General features: G+C 42.4%; 1 protein-coding gene across 5 annotated transcripts in view; it reads right to left on the bottom strand.

Annotated features, from left to right (window-relative positions):
• mical2a (microtubule associated monooxygenase, calponin and LIM domain containing 2a) overlaps positions 1 to 23,758 on the bottom strand; it is a 138,443-nt gene that overhangs the window by 64,642 nt on the left and 50,043 nt on the right. For all 5 annotated transcript variants that reach the window (XM_060940960.1, XM_060940956.1, XM_060940958.1 and 2 more), the window contains exons 5-12: positions 19,000 to 19,101; positions 15,080 to 15,235; positions 14,545 to 14,645; positions 13,729 to 13,986; positions 12,414 to 12,529; positions 12,129 to 12,255; positions 7,615 to 7,705; positions 1,432 to 1,579 (exon numbers count right to left, since the gene is read on the bottom strand). In XM_060940960.1, the coding sequence (XP_060796943.1) occupies positions 1,432 to 1,579; positions 7,615 to 7,705; positions 12,129 to 12,255; positions 12,414 to 12,529; positions 13,729 to 13,986; positions 14,545 to 14,645; positions 15,080 to 15,235; positions 19,000 to 19,101 (1,099 nt within the window). The remainder of the gene's footprint in view (positions 1 to 1,431; positions 1,580 to 7,614; positions 7,706 to 12,128; positions 12,256 to 12,413; positions 12,530 to 13,728; positions 13,987 to 14,544; positions 14,646 to 15,079; positions 15,236 to 18,999; positions 19,102 to 23,758) is intronic.

Raw genomic sequence — 23,758 nt, 5'->3', positions numbered from 1 at the left:
TGTTAGCGTAACTCCGTTTTTACATGCTAACTAACAGTGTCCAAGTTAACTAGCTATGTGTTAATGTTAGCCGTGGACAAGGCGACGGCAACTTGGAGGGCAAATCCATAGAAAGTCATTTGACTCACCAGACTGCATAGCTATTGCAACGTTATCGCTAGCTCTAAAAGCACAGACAACTTCATCGCAAGCTTTCTCTTGGAATAAAACGTTTATATACCTCAATATGCTTCCACAGGTTGGATGGCGAGTTTTTGAAGGCCGTGATGTGGTTCGTTTTCGGCAAACAAAGCAAACATTTAAAACGAAACGAATCTTTAATCCTTTCAGAAAACTGAAACATGGGTTCTAGGTATGGCCATGGGTGTGTGCATTCCCCAGAAGAACCGCCGCCTTCCATTCTGCCATCAACTGATCGTGTTAAATAACGCTGCTGAGAAATCATTGAACTTGATTTTATACAGTCTATGGATGTGACGTGACCCTAGTGATTTACTGATCGGCTGTCTCAGTGTCACCTGCGAAAAAAACAATCACGTTTTAGAAAAAAAAAAAGAAAAAACATCCACTTTCAAAGCTGCTTCATAGTAACGAGTAACGAGGACCTTGATAGAAATGTAGTGGAGTGAAAAGTACGATATTTGCCTTTCAAATGTGGTGAAGTTAAAGTCAGAAGTTTAAAAAAAATAAAAATACTCAAGTAAAATACAGATACTCAAAGAGTGTACTTAAGTACAGTACTCAAGTAAATGTACTTCGTTACTGTCCACCTATGTTTTAAGCAATATGCAAGACATGATCTTTTTAAAAATGTGGGCACCATAACAGAACTTTAAGCGTTAAACTAGCTATGAAACTGTTGTGTTATCTCGGTCAGCTCTTGACAGATCATGTTTTGAGGCACACACAAAACTGGCCTTTGATAAAAGTGTGTGAAGTGGAGCACATGGCTACGCTGTCCAACCTGCCCCTGATCTGATCCCCGTCATGGACAGAGCGAGACCCTTCTCTGTAGAGGCCGAAACATTTTTCACGTCTCCTGCTCATGTTTGGATTTGCCCGACAGCAAACTGTGTCATGTCAAGAGCTCATAAAGCAGGATGAGTGATATCAGGAACTGCTGCCATCACAAAGGGGAATTCAGTCATAAATTTTTGTGAGACATGTTTACAACCTGTTGAACCTGTAATGTGTGTCTGATAGGCAGAGAAGTTCCACTTTGACATCATGATACTTGTGTCTTTCAGGTGGTCTTGGACCAGTTTTTCTCCCATCCTCAAGTTACTGAGATGCTTTATTTTTGACCTTTATGTCTCTGGGGTCCCAACCGGAATACTTCTGATAATATTTCTCTCAATAACTGTGCAACCATACGACAATAACTTAGAAGCCAGATCAGTCCCTGTGATGTTAAAGGTGGTGCAGTCTTACATGAGGTGTGCTCTGAAGCGGTGAATAAGAGCGCAGAAGGCCAGGCCACTCGTCCATGATGAGTTCAAGTCAGTCACACTGACGCCCCGATAGCCCTCTGTCTGCTTCTGACACCACGTCAGCAACCTGCTGGGCCTGATCTCAGATACTAGAACACAAACATGCGCGCACACACACACACACACACGCACAAAGGACTATGAGACTGTGGATTTGACCTGTGCCTTTATATGATAACAGTTTGGTGGAAGCAGAGATAAGAATTTATCTCAGTGAGGTGCCTGGGCATGTACTATTAATCCTTCAGATATTTTGTTAACACAGCAATGTCACAGTTTAATTTTGACCCTACTTTCTAATTTAACTTCAAGTAACAGAATATGAATATAAGGTGTTCTTGTATTTGGTACACTACCATTCAAAAGTTTGGGGTCACTTTGAAATTTGCTTATTTTTGAAAGAAAAGCACTGTTCTTTTCAATGAAGATCACTTTAAACTAATCAGAAATCCACTCTATACATTGCTAATGTGGTAAATGACTATTCTAGCTGCAAATGTCTGGTTTTTGGTGCAATATCTCCATAGGTGTATAGAGGCCCATTTCCAGCAACTCTCACTCCAGTGTTCTAATGGTACAATGTGTTTGCTCATTGCCTCAGAAGGCTAATGGATGATTAGAAAACCCTTGTACAATCATGTTAGCACAGCTGAAAACAGTTGAGCTCTTTAGAGAAGCTATAAAACTGACCTTCCTTTGAGCAGATTGAGTTTCTGGAGCATCACATTTGTGGGGTCGATTAAATGCTCAAAATGGCCAGAAAAATGTCTTGACTATATTCTCTATTCATTTTACAACTTATGGTGGGAAATAAAAGTGTGACTTTTCATGGAAAACACAAAATTGTCTGGGTGACCCCAAACTTTTGAACGGTAGTGTACATATTTTTACAAAGGTTTTACAAAGAAAGAACATCTGTGTTTCCGCTATGTACAATTGGCTGCGGCGGGCCGCCACACCTTGATTTTTGCCGCCGCACCTTCAGGAATACCCCTAGGAGCTATATGTATTCGACTACATTATCTGTTGCTTGCCCAGTCTTTGCGTTTGGGGCGAAGCGCAGTTCCACTGGCCGAGCTAGCAGTTACTTGATTGGTTTCCACGGGTCGCCGTGGGTTCTGATTGGACAACGTTCCGCCTGGAGCAGCGTAGCCAAGCCAACCTGAGGTAAACTAACTGCTACGTTTTCTTCGCCGATTGTCGGGAGAATTAACGATGAATAATCGAATAATAATTAACATATTTATATTAAAGTAATCATAATTATTGCTATAATTTATCCCATTAGATTCCATGGCAGCCAGCGTCGGCCGTATTGTATCCCATAGCGGCCGGCGTCGGTGTTTTGATAGGCTATATAGGTGAACGGACGACGCCATCATCCCATTTACAGATAAGCCTAAATACTCTTAAGATCAATATTTCAGACCCTCTTCGATTTATTTTCATAATAAAAACACGTCTTTGTAATCAATTATTTTTAGATATTTTAGTTTTACTATAGATCTTGCGGTTTGCGAGCCGTCCTTGGATACAAACCACAGGTTCTATCTGATAGCCTATACACTAAATATCGAAACTTCAGACCCTCTTCGGTGTGTTTTTAGAACCAAAGCCATAACGTTTGTATTTAACTATCTTAGTTTTACTATGAGATGTTCCAGCTCCTTCTTGTCCGTAGTCTAACACCGAGTCGATAGTTGGAATTGAGATGAACCGCCACCGTCATTTTACAAGGCTCCGGTGGGCGCTGTTCAAATGGTAGGCTACATCATTTTTGTTGTGGATGAATTGTATTGATATGCTCCATTATAGTGATGACAGTAAACTTGGACATTTAAAAATGGTCCCACGCCACACGTCGCCGTGCTGCTTCATGTTGATTTTTAAGCGATTGACCTACGCTACGGAAGCTCGTAGGTAACTGAAGCCAGGGTACGGCCAAATGTTTGTCCGTGACAGACAGCGAAATTCATTGCTTGAAGACTTGCACTACGCACTACGCAACAACCTATAGGCTATTCATTTTTGTCGATGAACATGAACGTCATTCTTCTTAACGAAATTCTTAATGGTCAATTATCGATTAATCTAGGCTATTGGTTATGTGATGTCCATCCCTAATTCCAGCATACACTGTTGCAGAAAGTACAACACCGACGCGAGTTTTTAAACACAGCCCTTTTTCCGAACGTCAGTGGGTGTGTGTGATCATCTGCGAAATGCCATATCAGATCAGAAATGATCAAAACCACGTTAATTTCAAAATGTCCATGTACAACCCCGATTCCAAAAAAGCTGGGACAAAGTACAAATTGTAAATAAAAATAGAATGCAATGATGTGGAAGTTTCAAAATTCCATATTTTATTCAGAATAGAACATAGATGACATATCAAATGTTTAAACTGAGAAAATGTATCATTTAAAGAGAAAAATTAGGTGATTTTAAATTTCATGACAACAACACATCTCAAAAAAGTTGGGACAAGGCCATGTTTACCACTGTGAGACATCCCCTTTTCTCTTTACAACAGTCTGTAAACGTCTGGGGACTGAGGAGACAAGTTGCTCAAGTTTAGGGATAGGAATGTTAACCCATTCTTGTCTAATGTAGGATTCTAGTTGCTCAACTGTCTTAGGTCTTTTTTGTCGTATCTTCCGTTTTATGATGTGCCAAATGTTTTCTATGGGTGAAAGATCTGGACTGCAGGCTGGCCAGTTCAGTACCCGGACCCTTCTTCTATGCAGCCATGATGCTGTAATTGATGCAGTATGTGATTTGGCATTGTCATGTGGGAAAATGCAGGGTCTTCCCTGAAAGAGACGTCGTCTGGATGGGAACATATGTTGCTCTAGAACCTGGATATACCTTTCAGCATTGATGGTGTCTTTCCAGATGTGTAAGCTGCCCATGCCACACGCACTAATGCAACCCCATACCATCAGAGATGCAGGCTTCTGAACTGAGCGCTGATAACAACTTGGGTCGTCCTTCTCCTCTTTAGTCCGAATGACACGGCGTCCCTGATTTCCATAAAGAATTTCAAATTTTGATTCGTCTGACCAGGCGGCACGGTGGTGTAGTGGTTAGCACTGTCGCCTCACAGCAAGAAGGTCTGGGTTCGAGCCCCGGGGCCGGCGAGGGCCTTTCTGTGTGGAGTTTGCATGTTCTCCCTGTGTCTGCGTGGGTTTCCTCCGGGTGCTCCGGTTTCCCCCACAGTCCAAAGACATGCAGGTTAGGTTAACTGGTGACTCTAAATTGACCGTAGGTGTGAATGTGAGTGTGAATGGTTGTCTGTGTCTATGTGTCAGCCCTGTGATGACCTGGCGACTTTTCCAGGGTGTACCCCGCCTTTCGCCCGTAGTCAGCTGGGATAGGCTCCAGCTTGCCTGCGACCCTGTAGAACAGGATAAAGCGGCTAGAGATAATGAGATGAGATGAGATGAGATGAGATGAGATGAGATGAGATTCGTCTGACCACAGAACAGTTTTCCACTTTGCCACACTCCATTTTAAATGAGCCTTGGCCCAGAGAAGACGTCTGCGCTTCTGGATCATGTTTAGATACGGCTTCTTCTTTGAACTATAGAGTTTTAGCTGGCAGCGGCGGATGGCACGGTGAATTATGTTCACAGATAATGTTCTCTGGAAATATTCCTGAGCCCATTTTGTGATTTCCAATACAGAAGCATGCCTGTATGTGATGCAGTGCCATCTAAGGGCCTGAAGATCACGGGCACCCAGTATGGTTTTCCGGCCTTGACCCTTACGCACAGAGACTCTTCCAGATTCTCTGAATCTTTTGATGATATTATGCACTGTAGATGATGATATGTTCAAACTCTTTGCAATTTTACACTGTCGAACTCCTTTCTGATATTGCGCCACTATTTGTCGGCGCAGAATTAGGGGGATTGGTGATCCTCTTCCCATCTTTACTTCTGAGAGCCGCTGCCACTCCAAGATGCTCTTTTTATACCCAGTCATGTTAATGACCTATTGCCAATTGACCTAATGAGTTGCAATTTGGTCCTCCAGCTGTTCCTTTTTTGTACTTTTAACTTTTCCAGCCTCTTATTGCCCCTGTCCCAACTTTTTTGAGATGTGTTGCTGTCATGAAATTTCAAATGAGCCAATATTTGGCATGAAATTTCAAAATGTCTCACTTTCGACATTTGATATGTTGTCTATGTTCTATTGTGAATACAATATCAGTTTTTGAGATTTGTAAATTATTGCATTCCGTTTTTATTTACAATTTGTACTTTGTCCCAACGTTTTTGGAATCGGGGTTGTAAATGTTTTGAAAATATGAACATTTTAGGCAGGTAGCAGTAATCAAGCAGGAGAGCAAAGCAGACTGCCAGAACAGGAAAGAGAATGTGAAAAGAGGGAAGAGAGGGAAGAGAGAGAGGAGAGCAGCCAAAAGAAGGGCAAACACAGGGCCACGGGCTGGGACCCTACATGGGTTGACAAGCCCAGATACAAACCTTGGCTTTACCACACTGACCATGGCAAGTATTCTGTGGCTACTTTAATATCAACCAATTCTGCCACTCATAGTCTTTGTTGTGTTAATTACCTAGTCCTTCAAGACTAGGTTTATTCATTTATTCCCTTACAAAGGGTCACCATTTTCGAGTGTGTTTTGTCAAAAAATTTCTCAGAATGCTCCCGTATCCTCGTACTGGGGTGGGACGTCTGAGCGCAGGTCTTGCCACCGCACCTTCAAACATTTTCTAGGGGAAACACTGAACATCAATTTAAAACTAGATCCCATCAAGACAGGAATCTCTGAGGACGCAACAACAACGACGAATTACACGAGTAGGAGGTTTTTACTTGCATTTCATGCGAAGTGGGTGCGGGACAAACAAAATGTGCGGTGGTTCTTATTAAGTGCCTGTTCAAAGTCATATTTTGGGAAACAGCACCAATTAAATTCATCAGAAACTATGACGAGCAGGTACAAACAAATATGAGATCGAGATGTTCCAAGATGGCGGTGCTAAAAATCACTGGGACTTCTCTTCCCTCCATTCAGGACACTGCACCTAGGCACTGCATATCCCGAGCTAGAAACATCATCAGTGACCCCTCACACCCTCACTCTGGACTGTTCTCCCTCCTGGCCTCTGGAAAGAGGTTCCGCAGCATTCAGTGCAGGATCACCAGGTTCTGGAACAGCTTTTCCCCCCCAGGTCACCAGACTGCTGAACTCCAAATCCAAACTTCTATTTATTACTTGAACAATTCCTAATTCCACAGGTCACTTTATACTATTGCACTTGCTGCATAATTTTAATTTAATTTCATACACTTCATATTTAATTCTGTGCTGAGCCAAATTGCAACGAAATTTCGTTCTGTGTACACTTGTTGCATACTGAATGACAATAAAGGTTGTCTAAGTCTATGTCTAGATACGCACTGGATTTAAAAAGCCTACGTACATCCCTAGTTGAGACCTGAGCAAGAATTTGCACTCCGTTCCAACAGTTCTCCTATTTCTACCTCTTTCCACTGTTTTCTGGGCTGTATTGGATTTGATGGACATTTGGAGCACGAAACAGATCCTGATACAGTTAATGCCATTGTGTTACACCCCGAATCTAGACTAATCTGAGTCATGGGATTATGTATTTAAGTCGAGATTAACGACGTGTACATTACTTGCTCTCAGAAAACCCAGAAAAACAGACATTGTACGCTCTTAGAATAAAAAGCTCAACGAACTGAAAACTAAATCTAAAATCGCTCCCTCGGTAGAAATTGACAGATGACTTGAATCAGGTTTGTTATCGCAGAGGAAATATTTTTACAGCGCTGTAGCTTCACAGCACTATACTAGACCACAATTACACATTTCTATGAACTTTCCTCTGTCTACACACAGACCACCGACTATGAAACCCTCCTCTCTATGTGACTCCAATAATGAAAATAATCCTTAGTCTCCCACACAATAGAGGAGCGCAGACTCACACCCTGCAACATGCTGCTGCTCTCAGAGGGTTTTTAAAGCAGGAATGTGCTGCAGAAAGGAATTTCACTCCAAAGGATTTCACCTTTAGCCTGACACAAATGTAGAACAGTAAGAGTGGACAGTGATTAAGCTGACCTCGTCGTGCCAGATTAACTGGGCGCCGTATGGTAGCGGCTCGCTCCAAGGAGCAGGACTTCAGTTCACCACACATGTAGTAGTTACGGACCTGTGCACAAAAAGAACAAGTGTCAATTCACGCATCAGCCTAAATATGATTTACTTACTACATAGGGCTATACAGCACCTACAGTGGTGCTTGAAAGTTTGTGAGCCCTTTAGAATTTTCTATATTTCTGGATAAATGTGACCTAAAACATCATCAGATTTTCACACAAGTCCTAAAAGTAGATAAAGAGAATCCAGTTAAACAAACGAGACAAAAATATTATACTTGGTCATTTATTTATTGAGGAAAATGATCCAATATTACATATCTGTGAGTGGCAAAAGTATGTGAACCTTTGCTTTCAGTATCTGGTGTGACCCCCTTGTGCAGCAATAACTGCAACTAAACGTTTGCGGTAACTGTTGATCAGTCCTGCACACCAGCTTGGAGGAATTTTAGCCCATTCCTCCGTACAGAACAGCTTCAACTCTGGGATGTTGGTGGGTTTCCTCACATGAACTGCTCGCTTCAGGTCCTTCCACAACATTTTGATTGGATTAAGGTCAGGACTTTGACTTAGCCATTCCAAAACATTAACTTTATTCTTCTTTAACCATTCTTTGGCAGAACGACTTGTGTGCTTAGGGTCATTGTCTTGCTGCATGACCCACCTTCTCTTGAGATTCAGTTCATGGACAGATGTGCTCACATTTTCCTTTAGAATTCACTGGTATAATTCAGAATTCATTGTTCCATCAATGATGGCAAGCCGTCCTGGCCCAGATGCAGCAAAACAGGCCCAAACCATGATACTACCACCACCATGTTTCATAGATGGGATAAGGTTCTTATGCTGGAATGCAGTGTTTTCCTTTCTCCAAAAATAACGCTTCTCATTTAAACCAAAACGTTCTATTTTGGTCTCATCCATCCACAAAACATTATTCCAATAGCCTTCTGACTTGTCCACGTGATCTTTAGCAAACTGCAGACGAGCAGCAATGTTCTTTTTGGAGAGCAGTGGCTTTTTCCTTGCAACCCTGCCATGCACACCATTGTTGTTCAGTGTTCTCCTGATGGTGGACTCATGAACATTAACATTAGCCAATGTGAGAGAGGCCTTCAGTTGCTTAGAAGTTACCCTGGGGTCCTTTGTGACCTCGCTGACTATTACACGCCTTGCTCTTGGAGTGATCTTTGTTGATCGACCACTCCTGGGGAGGGTAACAATGATCTTGAATTTCCTCCATTTGTACACAATCTGATTGACTATGGACTGGTGGAGTCCAAACTCTTTAGAGATGGTTTTGTAACCTTTTCCAACCTGATGAGCATTAACAACGCTTTTTCTGAGGTCCTCAGAAATCTCCTTTGTTCATGCCATGACACACTTCCACAAACGTGTTGTGAAGATCAGACTTTGATAGATCCCTGTTCTTTAAATAAAACAGGGTGCCCACTCACACCTGATTGTCATCCCATTGACTGAAAACACCTGACTCTAATTTCACCTTCAAATTAACTGCTAATCCTAGAGGTTCACATACTTTTGCCACTCACAGATATGTAATACTGGATCATTTACCTCAATAAATAAATGACCAAGTATAATATTTTTGTCTCATTTGTTTAACTGGGTTCTCTTTATCTACTTTTAGGACTTGTGTGAAAATTTGATGATGTTTTAGGTCATATTGATGCAGAAATATAGAAAATTCTAAAGGGTTCACAAACTTTCAAGCACCACTGTACATAAAGCCTTCAGGACAACTGACAAAGACTTAATCTAACAGGTGTTCACTGACATGAAGCCTGCATTCTTCAATTCTGATATCAAAGTGACATAATGCTTATGTTATGCCCTCATGACAAATGACTTTGTACCTCAGTGAACTTCGAATATGTCAGTAATAAGAGTGATGTGATGTTACTTAGAATGTGAGTGTATAGGTGACACTACACACACACACACACACACTTATCCTGTACTACAGGGTCGCAGGCAAGCTGGAGCCTATCCCAGCTGACTATGGGCGAGACAAGTCGCCAGATCATCGCAGGGCTGACACAGAGACAAACAACCATTCACACTCACATTCACACCTACGGTCAATTTAGAGTCACCAGTTAACCTAACCTGCATGTCTTTGGACTGTGGAGGAAACCAGAGCACCAGGAGGAAACCCACGCGGACACGGGGAGAACATGCAAACTCCACACAGAAAGGCTCCCGTCAGCTACTGGGCTCGAACCCAGAACCTTCTTGCTGTGAGGCGACAGTGCTAACCACTACACGACCGTGCTGCTCCCGCACATATACATATATTTAACAGTTATTCCACAAAATCGAGTTAACTGTTTTATTCTATCCACATTCACTGGATTTTGAGAAACTTCACTTTTTTTTTTTTTTGCAAATTCAATAAATAAAAACTTTATATAAAACGTCCAACGAAATAATTTCCGCTGAGAATGTAAACAGATCGGCGAAATGAATGACAGGAGCAATTTGTGAAAAATGCGATGATAATTCTTGAAAAATAAAAAAAAAAGATATGTTCTTACCATCAAATACTTTCATTCCATATTTTGCTGCTTTTTTGTATTTTTTGGGGTTTTGTTTTCGAATCGAGTTTTTATTTCATCCTCGGTTGGTTCAGCAACACGCTTCACCATTTTGTTTTTCTCTATTCACGGTATATGAGCTGATAGCCTAGTAGTAGAGTAGCCAATCAGAGCGCGCGATTGCTCATATCCAGTGAATGTGGATAGAATAATTGTGGTTTTTTTCAAGGTAACTATTATTCTAATTATAATATTAGAATAATTATTAGGAGTTTGCATGTTCTCCCCGTGTCCACGTGGGTTTCCTCCGGGTGCTCCAGTTTCCCCCACAGTCCAAAGACATGCAGGTTAGGTTAACTGGTGACTCTAAATTGACTGTAGGTGTGAATGTGAGTGTGAATGGTTGTCTGTGTCTATGTGTCAGCCCTGTGATGACCTGGCGACTTGTCCAGGGTGTACCCCGCCTTTCGCCCGTAGTCAGCTGGGATAGGCTCCAGCATGCCTGCGACCCTGTAGAACAGGATAAGCGGCTACAGATAATGGATGGATGGATGGAATAATTATTAGAACTCTTATTCTTAATTATAGTCAAGTAGTTTTATACACTCACCATCCACCTGCATATTCATGCAGCAGTCTAATCAGAAAATCATGTGGCAACAGCAACATAAAAAAAATCATGCAGATACAGATCCAGAGTGTTGGTTAACATTCACATCAAACATCATAATAAAGAAAAATTGCTATCTCTGTGACTGGATGGATGTTGATACCAGTAGGGCTGGTTTTTGAATTTAACAGGCTGTTGTGTATGAAAACCCCAGGAGATCAGCGGTTTCTGAAACACACAAACCATCCCTTCTGGCACCAATAACCATGCCACAGTTAAAGTCACAGAGATGATATTTTTTCCCATTCTGATATTTGATATGGGCGGCATGGTGGTGTAGTGGTTAGCACTGTCGCCTCACAGCAAGATGGTCCTGGGTTCGAGCCCCGTGGCCGGCGAGGGCCTTTCTGTGTGGAGTTTTCATGTTCTCTCCGTGTCTGCGTGGGTTTCCTCCAGGTGCTCCAGTTTCCCCCACAGTCCAAAGACATGCAGGTTAGGTTAACTGGTGACTCTAAATTGACCGTAGGTGTGAATGTGAGTGTGAATGGTTGTCTGTGTCTATGTGTCAGCCCTGTGATGACCTGGCGACTTGTCCAGGGTGTACCCCGCCCTTCGCCCATAGTCAGCTGGGATAGGCTCCAGCTTGCCTGCGACCCTGCACAGGATAAGCGGCTACAGATAATGGATGGATGGACGCATATTTGATGTGAATATTAACAAACTCTTGACCTGTATCTGCATGATTTTATGCATTGTTCTGCTGCCACATGATTGGCTGATTAGATAACTAAATGAATGCACATGTGTTCCTTATAAACTGGATGGTGAGTGTAGTAAAGTGTGTGTAATTGCAGTAAAGTAGTACGTATAGTGAGTTTAACTTTATTAAATTAGTGAAGTGTAGTAGAGTAGTAGAATGTAATTGTAATAAACTTCTAAAATGAGTTTCATTATCTAGGAGCAAAAAAGAAAATTGTAAAAAAAATAAAAAGGAGGACTGAGTTCAATTTTACGAAAGTAGTTAAGTGCATGTAATTGTAGTAAAGAAGTGAAGTGTAGTCTAGTATTAAAGTGAGTGTAATTGCACTAAAGTATAACTTGACTCTGGTGTTATGTCACCTTGAAGTTGAAACGGACACTGAGAGCTGTCTTTATGAATGTTAATGCCTGCATAAGCCTTCTTGAATGTTATCATGTTATAATAAAAGATGATAATATCATTAATGTTGCACATAAAAGAAGGTTTTATGCAGATATCCTGTAGCCCTATGAACTCCTGTTAGGTAATAAAACAAGAGCCTACTGCACCTGATGTGGTCTGACACAGTTGGAGTTGAGGTTGGGATAACGTGTTCCAGGATCTATGGTGTACTGATCAAAGTTCTTGGCGATATTTTCAGGTGTTGTTTGAGGAAGCAGTCGGTAAAGACTCTCCCTGAGGGCAGAAACCCAAGACAACTGAAGCAACAGGGTAAAGTCTTTAAACAGAAGATAAACATCATTCTGGGCGTGGCTGGCAGCATACATCCGTGTGTGTGTGTGTGTGTGTGTGTGTGTATTTATGCATATGTATATTCTCTAAACCATGCCAACCTCTCAGCTAGCACTTCTAGTGGCCCTCTGCCCTGTGCCCAGCTCTTGATCATCCAGGCTGTATCAAAGGCTGCCAAGAAGCCACGGGCACACCCTGTACCCATGGGCCAAAAAGGCTAGAACCACAAACAGATCCAAAATTAAACACAAGAAAAAACAAGAGTGCTCTGAGAGCACGATATCCCCCGCTGGAAACTATGCCATAACTCTGGTAAAATGTGACTAAATTGAACGAAATTGCAATGTGTGTATTAATGACATATAACAAAGAATCCTGCCAAGTTTCGTGAAATTCCTCGAAAAATTGTGAGAGGAGTTGATTTCAGAAGTGAGTACCCTTCCTGGGACGGATGGATGGACAGACGGACATCGTCACAACATAATTCCCCTTCAGGCCTTTCGGCCAGCAGGGGATAAAAATTGTGAGGGAAGTTGATTTCAGAAAGCGAGCACATCTTGATGAAATTGCCAAAGTATAAGTTTGTTAATAATCAAGGGCATAACTCTGGTAAAATTTGCCCAAATTAAACAAAATTTCAATATGCGTATAACTGTCATATAACAAAGCCTTTTGCCAAGTTTGGTGAAATTCCTCCACAAGCTGTGAGAGGAGTTGATTTCAGAAGAACGTACAGCCTCACGAAATTGTCAAAGTACAAGTTATTTAATCAAGGGTCAAAACTCTGGGAAAATTTTCACAAACTAAATTAAATCGCAATATGCTTATTACCGTCATATAACAAAGCCTTTTACCAAGCTTAGGGAAATTCGTCCAAAAATCGTGAGAGGAGTTGATGTCAGAAAGCGAGCACACCTTCATGAAATTGTGAAAGTACAAGGTTGTTAATCAAGGGCCGTAACTCTGGTAAAACGCGACCGAATTGAACAAAATAACAATATGCGTACTACCGACATATAACAAGGCCTTTTGCCAAGTTTGGTGAAATTCCTCCAAAAATTGTGAGAGGAGTTGATTTCAGAAGGGAAACAGACTCTCATGAAACTATCAAAGTGTAATTTTGTTAATCAAGGGCTGTAACTCTGGTAAAATGTGACCGAATTGAACAAAATTACAACATGCGTATTACTGACATATAACAAAGAATCCTGCCAAGTTTTGTGAAATTCCTTCAAAAATTGTGAGATGAGTTGATTTCAGAAGGTGAGCACCCTTCCCAGGACGGACGGATAGACGGACGGATGGACGGAAATCGCTACGACATAATCCCCCTTTGGGCCTTTTGGCCGGCGGGGGATAAAAAGAGAAGAACAAACTCCAAATAAGCAAAGCAAAGCACACATTCTATGAGCTGACCTCCAGCAGACTGTCTCCCACCAGCGCCACCAGCAGCTGATGTCCAAACCGCTCTCGGACCAGTGCGGCGTTTTCTGAGGCATACATACAGGTAAAATCGAACATGGCTACATCCGGCTGGTCGAGGTGGTTCATGGCGTACTCCAGTGTGGGCAGCTGGTAGTGTGTGGCGTAGTCAGCAGCTTCCCGAGCGTAGCATAGCAGAGCCTCCTGGTTCACATTGTCACTGCTGAGCAGAGCTTCTGTGTCGATATAATCCTATAGCACAGAATCATCATCATCATCATCCATCTATTTTCCCTTTAGAAGGAAGTCGCTTGGTTAGTAAATTTCCATGTGAAACCACAGACGTCGTTTTATAAAAGAGGAAGACCCATGAATTTTTTTTTTTTTTTTTCAGGAAACCACCAGTAGGCGTTTCATCATATTTTTGGTTTTGCTCAATAAAGCACTTGGAGAGAAACTTGGACACTTAGGCCGACAATGCTTGCTGATGTGATTTCAAAGTTATTTTCTATTTTTAAGCAGTGAATCTGAAGTCAGGATCAGCTGTTGACACCTGAATACTAGGGAAATACTCAAGTATGTATGTCAATAAAGAGAGAGAGAGAGAGAGAGAGAGAGAGAGAGAGAGAAAGAGAGAGAGAGATCATAAGGTGGTGAAATATGCTCTTACACATGTTTATGCCTTCGTTTGCTGTGTTTATAACAGCACATTCTCACAGCCTCTTAAACTGGCAGGACACCGTAACAAAAAAGCCTTTGCCCTCTACGCCATCCGCACCTTTCTTACACCACGCTACAGCCGATACTTACATGAATGATGACTCCTTTGTCCAGAAGACTCTGCTTTTTAGCCGTCATGACGAAGTAGTGTGTGTTGTCTTTATAGTACACAATGTTCTCCAAGTCAATGCCTGAACCGGAGACATGACCATCAGATGAGTCATTCAAAGCAGAACGGATGTCTCATAATATCGTCAATTGTATGATCTGATCTTTTATGTTACTTCTAAAAGTGATGCAATGTGATAATAAAGAGTTCAAGGGAGGATTTACTGAGGAATTCAGCTCGAATGAAGGCTAGGCTAGTCAAAACAAGTATACACTGTGCCCGTATCCATGGAAAGAGCTTACAAAGGAGAGACATAAATACTTTTAGATATAAATATCAGTAGTAGCAAGAGAACTGAGCTATGAATTATGGAGTTTATAACAACAGGCAACATTAACACTCCGCAGCAATTGGTGTCACAGTATATAATCAGATTTGTTACAAAACCTTTCACAGCGTTAAGAAATGTCCAGTCTGTTGCAAATGCTTGGTTGGAGCATGCGTTTTCTCTCTCACCCGTCTCCTGTTTGAGGTCCTGGAAGAACTTCTGGTTGAAGATGAAGGCCACGCCACTGATTTCCTCCACTTTGGCCTCTGCTGTCGTGTTCCTGTTGATGAAGTTGGCTGTAATGGCGATGGCCAGTTTCCCGCGGAACTCTTTGCGTCTGAAACCTGACCAAAAGAGAGAGTAAGGATGTTATTGGCATTCATTTGAAAGCTGATTTGTTCTAGCCAAGTGATCAGTATCGAATGTAGTTGAGCGGCCTTTTGTCTTGTAGCTTTTAAGGTAATGAGCTGGCTCTACCTATTAAGCAAGAGATGCGCATGCTTATGCTTAGGATAATACGGCCCTGCAGACACAAGTGAGGCTGCTAAAAAAAATGATGGACCAGATGTTAAACCATATGTTGTCAATATAATTTGAAACATAGTTCTACTAAAGAAGAAAAACAAGAGTGTGACTGGTTGCACGTTTCATCATGAATCTACAGACTACAAAACGGTCCAAACTGCCAATGGTATACCATACCGTTAGCCTGGGCCCGCCCATCCTAAGTGTGACGCAACACGAGGACCTGTTGCGAACTTAGTCTGGCAAGGCAAGCTATCTACAGCTTTTCCAAGCTCCTGAAAAATCGGGAGCCAATCAACTTTGAGCATCTCCAACGGCCCTGGGTAGAGGCGTGTTCAAGGCACTGACGTAGTAGAACTGCGACCGGAAGCCATAGATTGTTTACAGAATCTATGCCGGAAGCGCTTCATTCACGAATGCTGTATTGAAAGCATTCAACGGGAAGTTCTCATTGAAAACGGAGCAAAGAGCAGCCCTGGAGGTATTTATTGAAAGGAAGGACGTTTTCGCCTTGCTTCCGACCGGCTTCGGTAAGAGTTTAATAATAGGATGTCTATGGTTTAATCTACCAGTTAGCCCCGTCGCGTCACATACGTCAGAGGAAAGAGTGATGTGATTGGTTTAAGCTTCGTCACAGCCTTTTCTGGCTTCGACCAGTAGCAAACTGAGGCATTTCAGGGAGGCGGGTCAACCACACGCTTTGGGAAACGGTTGGGCTTAATAGCTTTGCCAGACCAAATGCTTGCAGAGCTTTGAAGTCGCGTTAGCCAGACTACCATACCGTCACCTATGGAATATTATGTTCAGTAGGCCACCAGTAGTAATGTACAATTTAGTTCAGTGGTTTAGAATGCATGTCTTGAGCAAAAAAGGGAAACGCCGAAGATGAAAGATATTATTTATATAGGATTATATTTGGGGTAATTCATTTGCCATTGATGATGTCCATCCGTTATCTGTAGCCGCTTATCCTGTACAGGGTTGCAGGCAAGCTGGAGCCTATCCCAGCTGACTATGGGCGAGAGGCGGGGTACACCCTGGACAAGTCGCCAGGTCATCGCAGAGCTGATGCATAGAAACAAACAACCATTCACACTCACATTCACACCTACGGTCAATTTAGAGCCACCAATTAGCCTAACCTGCATGTCTTTGGACTGTGGGGGAAACCGGAGCACCCGGAGGAAACCCACGCAGACACGGGGAGAACATGCAAACTCCACACAGAAACCCCTCGTCGGCCGCTGGACTCGAACTTCTTGCTGTGAGGCGACAGTGCTAACCACTACACCACCGTGCCGCCCTCACTTCATGTATGATATTGATCAATTTCATTAACCTCAGACAGTGTTTCATTTGATCATTTCATCAAAGCTAGCCTCAAAATGTCTTTGAGATAAATGTTGCAGAGGCTCACCACAGATTATTGAGATGGATTGCACTGTCGCCTCACAACAAGAAGGTTCTGGGTTCGAACTTCGTAGCTGACCGGGGCTTCACTGTAAGGAGTTTGCATGTTCTCACCATGCCTGCTTGGGTTTTCTCTGGGTGCTCTGGTTTCCTCCCACAGTCCAAAGACATATGGATTCGGTCAACTGGCTATTTTAAATTGTCCATAGGTGTGAACGTGAGTGTGAATGGTTGTTTGTCTCTGTGTCAGCCGTATAATAGATTGGCGACCTGCTCAAGATATACCACACCTTGCACGAAGCCAGCTGGGATTAGTTCCAGCTTCCCCCATGAGCCTGATGGATAAGCAGTACAGATGATGGATGGATGGAAGGTGCAGATCTGGATGTTAGTTTCATCACTATCCAGCTTCACATCAGCAAGAATGACCAAACCATCTCCTATTGGCTGATTGATGCACTGACTCATCAGAATTTTCAACTCTGGAGAACATTTTAAATAGATAACCGGGCATAATTTCTAACACAAATCGGCTTGTGTTGGCGCATACTGTTTGTAGATGCAGGTGCCTAATGTGGTGCTTTTTCTTGACAGCGACTAAAATGTTCTTGTGAAACAAGCCCAATTGGAAAGCAAGAATTTGGAAGTCAAATGTCTGTGATGGAAAGAGTGAATAAAGCAAATGGGAGCGAGCAAATGTGAAAGTACAAGTGCAAGCATTCCTTTTAAGAAGGAAGGAGAGAGAGAGAGAGAGAGAGAGAGAGAGAGACAGTATGGAAGTGAGCGCTGTGGCATTTTTCCTTTCCATCCAGGCAAAGGCATGCTAATCCAACTGCAATCAAAAGCTACCTAAAATCACAGGCTAGTTATTTTAGGCTCTGGAAAGTTTGGCTTCACCACAAAGATATAAACGGTTTGAAGGAATAGGACGTGGAGCTGCACAGTGGCCATGGCTATCTCACTTGATCTATCAGAACCTTGAGAGGAGGGAACCACACGTTTCCTTTAGTGCTTGACTGAAGTAACTGATACAGCGCAGGTTGTTCATTCATTTCCACAGCATTCCTGCATCCAGTGTGGGATTTAATGCCTTAAAGGTGAGACTACTCATGAACCTCCAGCTCCAAAGCTCACACATTTCTGCTCTCCTGTCCTCCAAATTAATGCATGAGGCTCTGCAAGTTTGCTCTTGAGCCAGATTTGCGTTTAATTATTTTCCAAATTAATTCAAAGAGACGTCATACATGCGCACGCCCACACCAGTGTCTCCAAAAGCAGCTGCGCTTTCCTTGCATGACCGTGAGGCCTCAGACAAGGATATATTTAACTTCCACCAGATTGGCCAAAGCAGCCTGATTACAGCAGAAAACAAACCCGCAAAAGCATGTTTTCCCCCCTCAAAGTTTCTCATAAATGTGCAGGAAAGTAAATGGGTCATCATTTTGGAGGAGCCTGAGAATAACCTTATTAGGAATAAGCATCTGTTTAGAGGATAGGTAAAAAGATGACGGGTATGAGGGAAAGAATCCAACAGTCAAGCGTCATCCACCGAACAATGGCCAGCCAGCGTCGGCCCACAGCACTATTCAGGATCTGACTCTGATCTGCCGCTTTCATATTATAACCAAATGTTGAGCAAAATCCTCTGACATCATGGGATATCGTTTTACAGAGCAGGACTTAATTTTATGGCTTTGTAGCTCTCCTAGATGAAACAGTCCAGTCGGAATGGCGAGGGAGCAAAGTCCAAGCGCAACAGCCAAGTTTCTCTCAGTCAGAGTCGTTTAAGCTCCATGACTGATAAGGAGCGTGAGGCAGAGATACCTCCTGGGTTTTGTCTGAAGACTTTATTTTGTCATAGAGGATGTTTAAAAATGCCCTGGAGTTTTGTAGAGTGCTGTGGCTTGTTTACACAACTTCTCAACAAACACAAGGCAAAGTGGCATGCTATTTGTGTTGCCATGCTCCCATATCATATTCAGAGTTGTTTTGGTTGCCTCTGGAACATTTCCTCTATATTTATAGAACAGCGATAATTATAGCTACTTGGTTACTGTGTAAACATGCAAGATCCCAAGTGTGCATTTGCTGTAGTAGAGGTTAATTTAAGGGGCTTCTAATGACTTCTGTGAAGTTCTCTGTACAAAACAGAAATCATTAGACATTACTGTACCTTCGAGTGTGTTTCGTCTCCCATCAGCCCCGATTACAACATCGAAATCAAAGTCAGCTATAGGGTGATCTGACGGCCGGATCTCCGCCTTCCAACCAGGACCTGTAACGCAAAAACATGCACGTGTGTTATACATGTTAAACACACTATAGTTAAAATATGTAGGTTAATTAAATGTGTATCAGTCCATTTAGAAGCTAATGCATATGATCAATAATAATCTCATCTCATTATCTGTAGCCGCTTTATCCTGTTCTACAGGGTCGCAGGCAAGCTGGAGCCTATCCCAGCTGACTACGGGCGAAAGGCGGGGTACACCCTGGACAAGTCGCCAGGTCATCACAGGGCTGACACATAGACACAGACAACCATTCACACTCACATTCACACCTACGGTCAATTTAGAGTCACCAGTTAACCTAACCTGCATGTCTTTGGACTGTGGGGGAAACCGGAGCACCCGGAGGAAATCCACGCGGACACAGAGAGAACATGCAAACTTCGCACAGAAAGGCCCTCGCCAGCTATGGGGCTCGAACCCGGACCTTCTTGCTGTGAGGCGACAGCGCTAACCACTACACCACCGTGCCGCCATCAATAATAATAGTAATAATAAATTTGTATACACACACACACACACACATACATTTACGGTACTGTGCAAAAGTCTTAGGTATACACTGTAAAAAATGATTTGTTGTTTTAACTTAAAAAAAGTTAATACCCAGGCTGCCGTAAAATTTTGAGTTCATTGAAATTCATATAGTAAGTTAAATTGTTTGCCTCATTGTGTTAACTTACTATATTAATTTCAATGAGCTCAAAATTTTAAGGCAGCCCGGGTACTAACTTTAAGTTAAAACAACAAATCATTTTTTACAGTGTATGTAAAGAAATGCTGTAGAGTGAAAATGGTTTGTAAGTAAATGTTTCAACATTAAAAAATACTATAAATAGTAAGCAGTAAGCCATAATAAATGAAACAAAGTCAATATTTGGTGTGAAACGACCCTTTGCTTTAAAAAAAAGTAGTCTAAGGTACAACGAGTGCAGTTTTATGTGGAAATGAGCTGTAGGTTTTACTGAGCATCTTACAGAACCAGCCACAGTTCTTCTGGACACTTTGACTGTCGCACTCGCTTCTTCATTTTGCACCAAAATCCGGGAGCCTTCATTATGTTTTCTTTTTTAATCTGAAAAGTGCTCTCTTATGAAATATGCTGCTCAGATACAAACTTTTTTTTTTCCTGTAACATTTAATTTTGTGCTGGAAAGTGAGCGTTTGGAACTCTAAAATGTTTTTGGACTGACTCGATAATGTAGAATAAAATAAGTTTGTATGGAGCACTTGCATGTGACGTCACAGCCGATCCAGACTGTGACAGACGCCATCTTGTCGGTCAAACGCCATATTCCGCCTTCTACTTCTACTTTTACTTCTACCTTTTCTTCCGGAAAACCCTACTATATACAATTCTACTACAACGGCTGCGGCTACAAGCTCTCCCTACCTGTGCACGTTTTTTATGTTTTTTGTGTGTATTTTTGCGTGTTGTTCGTCTGTACCGGACTTCAATATCCACTACAACCGTATGGACTTACTGGACATTGGTTTCCAGCAGAAAATGATGGTTTGTAGTGATTTCCATCGCATGCACAACATTCCGGACGAGATAGCGAGACCAGCGGGGTCTCTGTGGATTGTTATCGGAGGCAAAGCGAAGGAGGCGGCGCCGGGAGCGGAAGCAAAAGCGAGGCTGCAGAGCCGGCCTGTTGACTAAGCTCAGAAAACAGCCACTCAAACCTCCACTGCTAAGCCTCTACCTCTCCAACGCCAGATCCATGTAAACAACACAGACGATTTGGAATTACAGCTGGAATTACCTTATTCTATTCTATAATCGGCTGGTCAGTGCTATACTCAATACTTAAGTGACTTACCCATCCAATGAGGATTCTTGTTTACAAGATGCCACATCTGAGTCGCTGACAAATCCTGAATTTCTGTAAAGATAACTGTCCAGAGATTTATAGGCACGCAGTGCTTCACCACTGAACAGCGAGGGAAAGTTAATGAGGTAATTATACACGTCTGGGTATTCCGCTGGCAGTTCAAAATCCGGTCGTGAAAACTCCGTCCGGTAAGCCATAAGGGTCATTAATCTGTAGATCGTTTATTTTAGACATATATCTAGTTATCTGTTCATGAGAAAAATGAGCCGTGTAGTCCGTCGGTTGAAATTGATCCATTCTGTACACGAGTGCAGCAGTATTCAGCGGTGTTTTTGACCGACAAGATGGCGGTTGTGTACTTTCCGGTCACGTGACTGCAAGATCTCTATAGGTGAGAGACCGAGGGCTATTGAAACGGAGATTGGCGCCACATCCATACGCCTTAAAGAGTTAGTACTGGGACAGGAGACTGCCTAGGAAGACCAGATTGTAGCATGGGAGGGACTTTGAGATAGGATATATACCGGTATACTGTATGTCATAATGGTTAGAGAAACAACTTTGGGACCAAAAGGTTGCTGGTTCGATTCCCTGGACCAGCAGGACTGCTTAAGTGCCCTTGAGAAAAGCACCTTACCCCCAACCACTCTGGCAAGAGTGGTGGCGTACCTTGTGTCTGATTAGCCAGAGAAAAACTGATGATGTGATTATCAGTTCGGGCATTGAACTCAACCAACTGACTGATATACATATATCTGCAGTAGTATTTTATTGCTGTTTTACAACAGCAAACAACAACAACAACAATGCAGTGCTTTGCAAGCGTAATAATAATAATAACAACAACCTCTTCAGACACAAGGAAAAATGGTATGGAACTTCATGCTATGTGTCAAGTACGCGAGGGAGGCGGCTGTATGTGCAGAAGTGTTTATAAGCGGCTACAGATAATGAGATGAGATGAGATGAGATGAATACAAAAACACAAAAGGCAAACAGTTCAAATCGGCAGGCAAGGTCATAAACAAGAAAACAGGCAAAGGGTCGGTCGAGGCGCAAACAGGATGTCGTAGGCAGAACGAGAACTAGAAACAGGAACAGGAGTCGAGAAACCAGGAAAACCACAAACACGGGAATAAAGGCTTGGTAATGCGCACTGAACGTGGCGTAATACTTCGCATCGCCTTAGTATCAGCGCAGTCCTTAAATAGCCCAACCCTTAGCTCTCTAATAGAGTTCAGGTGCGCCTTGTCAGCCGCGTGCACAACCTGAGGCGCACCTTCTGGTGCACGCGCCACAGCGTGCAGGCCAGACATTATGGAACTTCATATGTACAATTGTACACATTATGTCCAAAGGGGATAATAATAATAATAATAATAATAATAATAATGGTTTATTTATTTATTTAGCATCTTTTTTCTTATGTAATGCCAATTAAAAATAAGCCCAAATTAAAAAAAAAAACTCCAATAGAGACAAAATGACTGGAACATTAATCCTCCTTTTTTCCCCTCAAAATATAAACAGAATAAAAACTGTAAATAACAACAAAACATTATCATTACACCAAATTATAAAATATTTCATGATTTATAAGTGGAGTAAACATTTACAATACTTAACTTAGTTTTGGTCTTCAGATTTGTGCTTAGTGCACGTTAAGATACCTTCTGTACTGTACAGTTCTGTACTTGTGTCATTACTGACTCATGTTCATATGCTGTTATCCACATCTACAACCCCGATTCCAAAAAAGTTGGGACAAAGTACAAATTGTAAATAAAAACGGAATGCAATAATTTACAAATCTCAAAAACTGATATTGTATTCACAATAGAACATAGACAACATATCAAATGTTGAAAGTGAGACATTTTGAAATTTCATGCCAAATATTGGCTCATTTGAAATTTCATGACAGCAACACATCTCAAAAAAGTTGGGACAGGGGCAATAAGAGGCTGGAAAAGTTAAAGGTACAAAAAAGGAACAGCTGGAGGACCAAATTGCAACTCATTAGGTCAACTGGCAATAGGTCATTAACATGACTGGGTATAAAAAGAGCATCTTGGAGTGGCAGCGGCTCTCAGAAGTAAAGATGGGAAGAGGATCACCAATCCCCCTAATTCGGCACCGACAAATAGTGGAGCAATATCAGAAAGGAGTTCGACAGTGTAAAATTGCAAAGAGTTTGAACATATCATCATCTACAGTGCATAATATCATCAAAAGATTCAGAGAATCCGGGGTGTCGTGGCTCGGTTGGCTGGGGCGCCGCGCCGTGCCGTGGATCCGGAGACCCGGGTTCGATTCCGGCCCGAGGTCATTTCCCGGTCCTTCCCCGTCTCTCTCTCCTGCTCATTTCCTGTCCTGTCTCTGCACTGTCCTATTCAATAAAGGTGAAAAAAGCCCAAAAAGATTCAGAGAATCCGGGGTGTCGTGGCTGGGGCGCCGCGCCGTGCCGTGGATCCGGGAACCCGGGTTCGATTCCGGCCCGAGGTCATTTCCCGGTCCCTCCCCGTCTCTCTCTCCTGCTCATTTCCTGTCCTGTCTCTGCACTGTCCTATTCAATAAAGGTGAAAAAAGCCCAAAAAAATATCTTTAAAAAAGATTCAGAGAATCTGGAAGAATCTCTGTGCGTAAGGGTCAAGGCCGGAAAACCATACTGGGTGCCCGTGATCTTCGGGCCCTTAGACGGCACTGCATCACATACAGGCATGCTTCTGTATTGGAAATCACAAAATGGGCTCAGGAATATTTCCAGAGAACATTATCTGTGAACACAATTCACCGTGCCATCCGC

The sequence above is a fragment of the Neoarius graeffei genome, chromosome 15 (assembly GCF_027579695.1).
Source record: "Neoarius graeffei isolate fNeoGra1 chromosome 15, fNeoGra1.pri, whole genome shotgun sequence".
Lineage (NCBI taxonomy): Eukaryota > Metazoa > Chordata > Actinopteri > Siluriformes > Ariidae > Neoarius > Neoarius graeffei.
Note: the sequence above shows the minus strand (reverse complement) of the source record. Positions and strands in the feature narration are given on the sequence as shown.